The sequence below is a fragment of the Frankliniella occidentalis genome, unplaced genomic scaffold (genome assembly GCF_000697945.3).
Source record: "Frankliniella occidentalis isolate FOCC.00 unplaced genomic scaffold, Focc_3.1 Scaffold10, whole genome shotgun sequence".
NCBI lineage: Eukaryota > Metazoa > Arthropoda > Insecta > Thysanoptera > Thripidae > Frankliniella > Frankliniella occidentalis.
The window spans coordinates 2,084,834-2,095,676 of NW_026267140.1; the positions used below are offsets into that span (position 1 = coordinate 2,084,834).

General features: G+C 55.5%; 1 protein-coding gene across 1 annotated transcript in view; it reads right to left on the bottom strand.

Moving 5' to 3' along the window:
• LOC113209787 (urea transporter 1-like) overlaps positions 1–10,301 on the bottom strand; it is a 20,929-nt gene extending 10,628 nt beyond the window's left edge. Inside the window, exons 1-6 of the mRNA XM_052277449.1 lie at positions 10,129–10,301; positions 4,302–4,512; positions 3,356–3,536; positions 2,177–2,405; positions 1,348–1,525; positions 926–1,073 (exon numbers count right to left, since the gene is read on the bottom strand). Coding sequence (XP_052133409.1) covers positions 926–1,073; positions 1,348–1,525; positions 2,177–2,405; positions 3,356–3,536; positions 4,302–4,512; positions 10,129–10,133 — 952 coding nt within the window. The 5' untranslated portion in view covers positions 10,134–10,301. The remainder of the gene's footprint in view (positions 1–925; positions 1,074–1,347; positions 1,526–2,176; positions 2,406–3,355; positions 3,537–4,301; positions 4,513–10,128) is intronic.
• Between the last annotated feature and the right edge of the window lie 542 nt (positions 10,302–10,843).

The following is a 10,843-nucleotide window of genomic DNA, read 5'->3' on the forward strand; positions in this document are numbered from 1 at the left end:
AAGGTGGGGCATCAAAGCCGAGTGAAGCTAGCTTATCCCACTTCCTTTTTAGTTAGTCAATATAACAATAACTGGATTCCTGAGTGTCGTGATAACCTTTCTTAAGTGACCGCTTTGTTCCTGAAAAGAAGTGCCCCAGTCCCCCCCCCCCTTTTCCTCTATATAGTGTATTTCGACTAACGGAGGAAGAAGAACAGCGGGTAGAACATAAACGTTACCGATTGGCCGAGAGCTTCCCGCCTCTACGTCACGCGCTGTGTGGGGGTAGGCGCTCGGCCAATCAGGGACCTTCATGTTCTACCTGCTATTCTTCTTCCTCCGTTAGTCGAAATACACTATTGTTCCGAAGATAGAGTTACATTTAGGGAACAAAGGTCAAAGATAATATTTCCAAGCATCGTTTTAGCTGTGCTGTTTGAATCGGTTTTCGAGGTAAGTCTGATTCTCCCCGGCGGCCCGACTGCAGCGCGGAGTGGGGCAGGAGGGGGGGTGGGTCTTGGGCCGGAAGCCCTGCGCACCACTTTACGGGCGAGCCGACGTGCAGCGCGCGCGTTAACCGCTGCATCAAGTGCCAGAAGAAAGTGCCAATAATCGAGTTTACGGGTCGAGGAGGAAAAAGAAAACAGGCTGTAAAGCACAGCGAGAGATGTCAACGCCGGTGGCCGTGACGTGGACCGGGAGTGCAGCCGACGGCGCATATCGGCCGGCGGGGAAAGGGGTCGTTGGGAGAGGGCTCGCGGGAGAAGGCGGTGTGGGCAAAGCACGAGGGTGAGACGGGGGTTGTTCTTCTCAGAAAAGTAAGTACTGCGCAAACGGGCTGTATGTTTGCCTTTTATTGATTGTGTTGTGAGCGACGGGGTGAACTAATCTCGACTGAAAAGGGGGCGATAAAACTATTCAATACCATTCTTGACCAATCACTGACCAATCAGAGTTCCAACCGCTGCCCCAATCAGTCCCACGACGAACAGCATGGGCGAGAAGACGAGGAAGGCGACGTACAGCAGGCAGCACGACGTGATGCTCGTGCAGGCGAACACTGGTCCCGGAGCCATCAGGACGCTGGTCGCCACCTGGACAAGGCATCACTTGTTCAGAATCCAGGGTATAAAGTCACATGCCATGACTGTAAAAACGACGTCGTGTGGTTTTCATGATAGTTTGGAAAAACCAAGACGTCTTTATAGAATGCACGTGGAGACCTCTTGGTTTTCACAATAAACCGCAATAAACCGTCATGAAAACCAGGACGTCATTTTTACCGTGCTATAAAGGAGTGAGAGTCGCTTATTGCATAAAAAGATTATTTCATTTCAATCGGATTTACCATACCCCCTTAGCACATACCTGAGCCCAGTCGACGGTGGACGCGTTAGCGGGGTAGGAGCCCGCGGGTGCGCGCCAGCCCGGGGCCCAGGACGCCTCGACGGCGAGCCACAGCGCGACCAGAACGTTGAAGGCGAGGTTGAGGGCGGGCATCTCCACGCGCGCCAGGACCGCAGACAAGCCCCGGCTCAGCCACGCGCTGCCAACACAAACAGCAGCATGGCGGGGACTCTACGGGCGACCGCAACGCTTATGCGGCTTTCACCGACCGCACGTCCACCATGCGCCGCCCCCGCTGCCCCCCGCCGCCCCCGCAACTATCTGTGCGTGGCAGCGCGCGCGCCTCGCCTCACTTCATTTAGTCCGTCCACCCCCGGGCTCCGCCCCCTCTCCGCCCCCGTTCTCTGCGGGTAGCTCGCGGCGGCCTCGGCGGTGGTGGCAGCGCACAACAATCTCTGTGGGACTCAGACTTATAATATGTGGATCCAAGCCCGCGCCGAACCCGACGGGGCAAAGGAACCAGGGAGCATGGGCGAATGAGTCCCATTATGGCAGCAGTCCTCATTACGCATGATATGGTATGACATGCCACTTCTTCAAATTCAAAATACTTTTTATCTCTAAATGTGATTTTTCTTTCGAGCGTGCACCGACCAATACAAATAGAACTGAATACGAGTGCTGACCATCCGCAAAACTTGAAAGTCATGCAAACCTACCCCGGACGCGAAGTGACGCGAAGTGATCCTAGCTGAGCTTGTGCTGCGGCCCTCGGCTAGCGCCTGGCGGGTAGGCAGTCCCGTGGCACTGGTCTGTTGAGCGGGACTGCCTACCCCACAGGCGCCCCTACCTTAGCGCGCTCAGCACGACGATGGGGGCGAGCAGCCAGGCCCGGTCGTGGAGGGCCGTCCCGTTGCCCAGGGTGACGCCGATGAGGGCGCCGTTGAAGGTGAGTCCTGGGGAGGACAGGGCTAGGGAGCGCTCGCCCAGCAGGGCCATCGCCACGGCCAGGGCGCAGGTGGCCCCCAGCAGCGTGGCGCCGGCGCCCTCCGGGCCGCAGCTCTCGTCCACCGCCATGGCTGGGCACAGCAGAGACCACCACTAGTGACACGGCTGGGCCGGGAGCGCGCTCCTCGGAGAAAAGGCCTTGGCCTCCTTCAGGCAGAAAACCTTGCCGAGTCGTCCGCGCGCGCTGCATCTCGGTCATCTCGGACGGACAGACTCCCCTTCCCCCCAAACGAGCAGATTTTTTTTCTCTCTTCTTTTTTGGAGGGGCATGTGGGTGGGGTAGCCGGCTTCTGGCAGCCATGCAGGCCGACAGCTACGCCGCGCCACGCACATCAAGTAAATCTTCGCCAGTGGACGTGGGTGGCGAGTCTTAGCCCTAAATTACCCCCATCATATGATTGGGCGTGGTGCCAGGCCACCCCAGGCCACGCCACGCCGCCCCGCGCCGCGCCGGCCCGCCCGCACCACGCCAACCCTGAGCCTCGGACTCTTATTCTTGCCTAACATTATTATGTCCATTGGGTCGACTCGATGTGCGGTTTCTAATACATTTATTATCAGAGGAGGAGACTGCCGCCAGCGTGTTTGCGGAACTGGCGAGGATTTTTTTTTCCTTTCCTCCCAAGGTCCACTCGGAAATGGACGCCCCCTCCCCCCTCTGTCCCCCAAACTGGAATTACTGAGTCGAAGGATTCCCAAATCGCAAGCAAGGATGGATTTCTTCCGAGTTTTGGCGAATTCCAAGCTCGCCGAGGCTCTAGCTCTGGCGTCCAACAACTCGTCGGGGCGGCCGCCTCCACTCCTGTGTACGGGGCGGCGCGGGCCGACGGGCCGGCCCTCGCGCTACCCACGGACCACGCGTAACTCGGAGCACGGTGCCGGGAAATACTGCTGCTTATTTGTCGTACACAAGAATGGCATGAGAAACGTGACCCAGCATCTCGAGCAATAATAGTAGTACCCAGGCATTCCCGCCTCCTGACCAGCGACCACAGGGTCTCCTCCACGGCCGCGTACGTACCGACGAGGATAAGCGCGCCGGAGAAGGGGTTGTCCAGGAAGCAGGGCGCCCCCGTGGCTCGCAGCACGGAGTGCAGCCAGTGGGCGGGCGCCCACGCGGCGCTGAGCGGGCGCGCGGCAAGCGCGCGGGCGAGGGCGGGCGAGCTGCCCAGCATGATCTGGCTCAGCACGCCGTGGCTCTCCTGGACGAGGCAGGAATACCACCGGCACTTAGAGACGTGGTCACCGGAAGGTTACACTCTTCTTGGTTTCTTAGACTCGTCTACTCTATTCAATCATTTAACATAGAAAGAGTATGCTAACCTAACCAAATGTTGCGAAACGGGGTAATTGTATTTCAATGAACCGCAGTTAGTTGAACGCAATCAGTCAGACGCGGCGCGGGGGTCGCGGTCTGAGATATCGACGTTACGTTCCCTGCTTCGATTGTTTGTTGTCAATGGCACCGCGTACTTCTTATCAACCAGAAAATCGAAGGCCTGACCTTGAATCAAGGAACTTGAAGTTGGCCAAAACGATTGAATTATAATTTCTCCCATTTCAATTCATTTTGAGGGTTTTTCATTTGTTTCGAGTGATACCTATACTGGTTTATAACTGATGTTTCCCCTTGTTTCAAAGTCAATGCTTTTCCTTACATTTATTTACGTATGTTTGAGAAAAATTCGGAAAGATTCAAGGATTTTTGGCCCCTAATTTTTTTGAAACGATTATATTTTTTTCTTTTTAACAACAAGTTGAATGCGATGAGATACGCGCCAGCGGCAAACACGGCAGCAAGTGGTAACAGTCGACCCTGATGAGCTCGCCCTTTAACTAACCTTGCAGGCGCGCTCTTTATCGTGCGAAAATTGGATAATTCGTAGTTTGCGGGGGCGTATATAGTATTTCTTCGAAACAGTGGAACCAAGAGGGAACTGAGGGCCGAAGGACGGCGGTTAAGCTACCTCCTCGGGCTCGCTGTGCGTGACAGATTCTTGGTCCAGGTCGGGGGGCAGCGCCACCGGCGTCGCAAGGGCGGCGCGCCGGTCCTTCGTGGCGGCGATGCCTTTCGGCCCCTGTGGGTACAGGGCCGGGGCGGCGGCGTCGGCGGCCTTGGGAACATCCACGCCGCCCACCCTGTCGTTCACCCAGCCCGGCCGGGGCACATTCACGTTCCTAGAATAAGAGAATGAGATGGTGGGAAAAGGAAAGGAGGAGAGAGAGAGGGAGAGAGAGAGAGAGAGAGAGAGAGAGAGAGAGAGAGAGAGAGAGAGAGAGAGAGAGCGCACACAAGGGTTAATTATAAATATCGGGGTGCTCTGCCTGCTGGCCCCCACGGCGGTGCGGCGCCGCGCGGGTAGGCTACCGTGGCAGTGCGTGGGCGCGGGCGCGCGGCGGGCGGCCTACTCAGGGCTCCCCGGGCGCCTCGAGGGGCCGGGCGGCCCGGCCCGCCGGTGAGCAGTGCGGGGAGGCGGGCGGGGCCGACTGGAGCTGGAGCGCCGATTATCACATTTGGGACGGACGGTGCGGCGCGGCGCGGTCTCTAAAGTCCTGGACGTGGCAGCGCGTGGCGCAGACTGCTCCATATTCTGCTTGGCTCAGTCTCTGTCGACCCAACGGCACTTCCTTATTCCCCGGGGACGTGTCACGTCGCCCAAATGGACTCTGCCAACAACGTCGTCGCCCCCTCCCGCCCCCGCCGGCTGCCCCTCTACCCGCTCCTTCCCTCTTGGAGGAGGAGAGTAGAGGGGGCATGGGATGGGGTACATCCTTTTGCATCCGGCTCCTTTCAGACACCGTCGGCCACAGGGTCCAGCGCTCCACCCCGCCGCTCGCCACGGCACGGCACTTCAGTTTGCCCCCTTGCAGCCCCCGCCGCCTTGCAGACCGCACCAACGCCCCCCCCCCTTTTTCCCCCGACCGCGTCTCTCCCCCCGCCAACCCCTTTGCAACTCGTGCAGACATTCTGGCAATTGGCAGCGCTGTGCTTCGAGTTTCATGGTTACTGGAGGCTGGGCCATTCGCAAATGCCTCGCGGACTGGAAAAGATGAGCAGGGGGGGATCCCCGGTGCAGAGTTAGAGATGGTGCAACTAGGTTGACCGAGAGAGGACAAAATGAAGCCAGTCAAAGTACCCACTTTGTTGCAAAAAGAAAACTTACTAATGTGGCCGTAAGGCCGCATTCCTGAACAGATTGCCGACGACGGCAGCCGAGTCCCGAAGAGAAAAAGGAGAATCGAGAACCGTGAACGTAAGTGATGGAAGGATTAAGAGTCGTGCGTTACGCTGACTACGTCTCTCACTGACGCTACCCGACCCCTCTTCCCCGCCGCCCTCAATGTGCGGTGCGTGCGGACGTGCTTGCACCCCTTCCCCCAATCCCTTCTGGCCCTGACAAGGACCCCCGCAACCCGATTTACTCTTAGGCGTATGACACGTGCTATCGGCAGTAACTGTAAGGCGGGAAGGGAAAGGGGCGGGGGGAGACGCGGCTCAACTGTCGAGGGCAGTGGAAGTCGCTCGCCCTTTTATCTCCCGGAGAAGGGGGAGGGAAGAGGAGGGGGGGGGTAGGAAATAGCCTACGCCCTACACGATAGATATTTTTCGAGCCTGGGGATGGGACACGACGTATAAAGACATTGATTCAAGACTGCGGCTAAACAGATTCAAATTATTCACAATACTACACTGACCCGAATGTCGCCCATTTTGCTGTATGTCACACCGTTAACGCGTTAAATGTGGTGGGTGTAGGCCCATGTTATTGTGTCACGCCGCACTCAACGTGTAAATTAACACCTTAAGCCTTAAGTCACTAGAAGGGGTTTTTGACAAAAAATTGGAAAATTAACCAAAATAATATTACTAAGGTTCGACTTGGGCCAAGGTAGTTCGCCTGGCGTCCGCGTGGCAAGCGGAATAGTGTTTTATGAGATATCGCGAAGCATGTTACGCGGGACGTGGTCTGGTGCGCAACAATGCGGCGTCGTCCGCTCTGACACACCCTGACACACTCGGTTACTGCAAATATGTACTGTACCGCTTGCAGGCGTGCGAGCGGGCTTGCGTACCGACGGCTCACCGTTGCCCCTAAAAGCGACGTGCGTGCACTGAGAAAAATATTTCTGTCCGGGCACTAAACGTACGTCTAATGCTCCCGACTTTTGTCCCAGCTCAAAATTAGATAGTGACCTGCCATTGAGTTTTAGTGCTGTGCTCTAAATTTGCTTTGCCTGGGATGCTACGTTTAGCTCCCAGCGGTAGACGTATAGTGCAACGAAAAAACGTCGATCTGGGGACTAAACGTATAGTGCTGAGACAGATTTATTTTTCTCAGTGTGTATGCACCCACACGGTTTGCCGTGCCGAAAACCTCAAAACTTGATCAGGGTCTATGGACACCCTATGCTCAGATTCGCCAACAGTCCCTTTTCTCCACTGGTTCTTCTCCAGTGTGAGGGCGGTTCAAAGGTCGGCCGGGCGCGGCGCGTACTGCGATATTGTGTTCTCTTTGAATGAGTGGCGCCGAAAAATCGATACATATATTAGTCAGTTTCATTGGAATGAGGACGGGCCATATATCGTCGCTGCGCCCGTCTAGCTTCCCCCCCCCCTTTCTCCCCTTTCCGCCCCACCCTCGATACCGCAGCAGTGACCGAAGACCTGGAAAATTGAGAACGAACGCTTGCAATATTTGTGAATTATTGCATAGACGAATCGGGATGGGGATGGGGGTAGGAGGTGGGAGGGGATGGCCGGCTGATTATCCCCGGTTGGATGACCGCCACCAGAGGTCCATGGGGCGTGGCGGCGCGCGCGCGCGTGTGTGTATGTGTGCGCGTGAGGGGGAGTGGGGACGCCCACCCCCCTTTGAGTAATTTCACCCCCTTTACCCCTCTCCCCCCACAATACGCAATAGCACGCCGTGAGCGCGACGGAGAGAGCGATACATTTGATGCTCTGCCCGTGCACACGTTGCGTATCCCTGTGTGCGTGTGCGTGCGTGTTCGACATGGAGGAAGACAGAAAGACACAGAAAAAGGGAGGTTGATGAAGAGAAAGAGGGGGGCAGGATGATAGAGGGAGACAGGGAGAGGGACTCCTTGTTCTCCCGCAAAACAAAAGTCACCCTTGTCCGATCGGCTGGTTTATTGGAAATCGTGTGAAAGTAGTCTGCCGTCATAACTGCAACCAACAATGTTTAATTTAAAACATTTGGGGGAGCCCTTCATCCGAGTTCGTCGGTGCCCAGAGCCACATTCCTGCAGAGTTAGGTCCGTTGTGGGTTGCTACCGGTCGGGGCGGATGCCCTTCACGTCCGCCTGGCACACGCTGCGAACCTCTCCACTCTAAACCGTCGCCAGTCTCGGATCAAACATTTAATAAAGACCACATGATGTAAGGTTGTAAACTTCCCGGTAGTTTTGTGCAGCCGAGAGAAAGTCCTGGACATCCAAAGACAGCAGAACAGGGTAAGAAGGAGAGGGGGGGGGGAGGGCAGTGCCTTAACCACGTGATGCTATTACTTCAAGGGCAAACAGACGTTCGTGATATCTAGACATAAAATGACGCATGGTGTCGTCATCACGAAGAAGAACGTTATAATGGAAACAAACAATCCAAAGACAAACTCATGCGCGGGCGCGCTGTTTTATGTTTCAGCCTTGCCTCATTGTCAGATGTGAAAACAACCGTTGGAAGTTGATTTGTAAAGTTTGATGACAGGGAGAACGTTACATCTCTCCCCATCCCCCTCCAGGCCCTTCCCCATGGCTTGCGTGTGAGGCCGCCTTTTCCCTGCAGATTGTTTCCTATATCTCCCTCGCGTCGGACAGGCGTCCGGCCGACAGGACATGCGGCGCGCGCCTCCACGAGGGGAGGGGAGGGGTGGGGCGGGGCGGGGTGGGGGGCACACCCCGGCGGCGGGTAGCACGGGGCCCCGTTGGGGCGACACTTTATGCGGGGAGCCTGATTTGTTAATTGCGCCCCACGGTGTGCGTGCGAAAACGCGATTGCGGCAGCGAAACACCCCCCTCGGGCCGCGCACGATGAGCCATATCGGACCTACACGACGAAAAAAACAATTCTTTCTGTTTAAGTTTATTTACGTTATTTCATTTCATCGGTGATGGCGATAATCAGTTGGAGCATTTTGAGAGGTCACATGGGAAATCATTATTTATCACGATTTTATTGGTCTTCCTTATCCCCCCCCCCCCCGCCCTTCCCTCAGAAAAAGGGGGAAAAGAAAAAAGAGTACCCTAAGCGGACCAGCTACCCGTTCGATTCTGCTCCCGTTTTTGTGGCAATCGATGCGGCCGCCGTGTCGCAGTCCGCGGCGCGCAGTGGCGGCCCCCGCGGGACGCACGCACGGTCACTTCCTTGCGAAAACAATCGTTCGCATTGCAAAATACAAGTATTCGCTCTGTGCAGCAGCGAATACGTTGTCTACGGTAAAGCGAACAGAACTTCATTTTTAAGAACACTGTGAAAAGTATGTTCATACGTGTACGATATTTTGCAATTGGCAAATTACCAATCGCATAATATGTCATAACCTCCCACTCTGGCTCAACATTCGATTCTAAGTCGATAAGCACTGTTTAATTTCCAATTATAAGTTTTAATTGTACATCTTACAATTAAAAAATTCCTGTAGCCGGTGCGCTGGTGCGTCAATTATTGGCAGTAAAGAAACCTGTGTGAAGCAGTAGCCCCGCGATAAAAGTTCGCTGGCAAGGTTTTTCACTGTGAGGGTGCAATTAGCTTGGCGGTGCACGGGGTGGAGCGGCGTGAGCGTGGACCGTGGCGGGGAGGCGCACGGTATGCGGAGCTAATCGCGAGCTGCATCACCAGGGCTATGTTATGCAGAGGTGTGCACTTCCTGGTCTCCTTGTGAGTCAGTGCCACTCACACTCTCACGGTGCACACTAACTGCACGGTGCTGTGCGTTAACATTCAGAACTTTCAGCAGCCGTAGTAGTTATCAAGGGGCCACCACTCCTGAAATCATGTGTACTGTACACCGTCCCTGAAAACCTCCCAAAAACCATTTGAGATCCACCTCCAATCATAAAATCGTGCGTAATGTGCCAGTACAATTTTGGCTAAAGTCCACTTAAATGACATGTGAAATCCACCGAAATCGGAGTCGGAAGGTGGGGTGGAACCCTCTTTTACTTGTGTTCTGTTTTTTCTCTTTCATGTTCAGAAATATTTTCACCAAATAAATTTCAAAAAACACAATAAAAAGGGGGGGGGATCCCTTAGTAGGTCTAAGTGAGCGGTAGTTATGCACAATACTGTAGGTGGTAAAAGCTATTGTTATGCACAATACTGTACAACGGCACAAAATTCAGCAATCCTTATGCACAGAATAATGCATAAGGGTTCAGTGTGCGGGACCTCCTTCCCCTCGGTGGTGCTGCATGTGTTTATCGAGATCCTCAATCGCACAATTGAGGAAGGATACAGCCTGTTTGACGGGAGGCCCTTGTGGGGGGAGAGGGCGCACTGGCAGGAAACGCCCTTCAGACGCGGACGGGGAAGGGGGATGAGGGGTGGGGTTGAGGGTTGAAGGAGATGGGGTTGTTGAAAGGACACTGATCACTGATATCGGAATTAAATTGAGGCATCGGCCTGGTATGAAGGGCAGCATATGAGGATATTCAAGTAATGTATCGCCAGAAAACCACACAATAAAAAGCTACGGAAATTCATTTCAAAAATAAAACGTTTGACAAAGAGGTAGTGCAGGGACAGAGGTATGTGCCGTGGTCGAGCTTTCGTACCTCATGGCGGTTACGCCTCTCCGGGCTAGTCGCACTCAGAGGTCCTCGACGACAACGACGGCATCCTGTTGCACGTGCGTCGACGCCCCCGGCACCGCGCCCTGTGCCCTGCTCCCGGCGCCCTGCGCCCTGCGTGCCTTGCAGCCCTGCCGAGTCGTGGGCCCTATACCGGGGGAATGAGCGGCGGCCGGGCCCGGGGCGCCCGCGGACAACGCCGGCCGCCGCCCCCGCCCCGCCCCGCAGCCGGCCCGTCCGGCAGGGGCGCCTTCATCAGCCCGGCCCGGCCCACCCGCTCATATGTTCTTGAACCTATCTGCGTGCTTGTCAAGCGCATGCGCCGGCGGGGCGGGCTGGGATGACATGTCATCAGGAATCAATTTCCGATGCGCCGGTAAGTGTCCTGTGTATGCTGGTCCTGGTCCTGCAGAGCCTTGCTTGCAAGCCAGCGGCTGCCAAGAGCACAGTGCCAGCCAAAGGAGGGCGGGGAGGATGTATGCGGGCATGATGTACACAGAAATATGGTACGTTTTTAAAAAAAGTAACACAATTAGAATTTCAGAGGTTGAGAGCGGTTGAGGTTGGACACCCTCTGTCTGCACACGGCCCAAAAAGGGTAGAGTTAAAGCGGGTACTATAGAGCCGTGCTGATGCAATCCCACGCCAGGAGAGAGAGAAAGGGGGGTAGGAGAGGGACAGAGAGAGAGAGAGAGAGAGA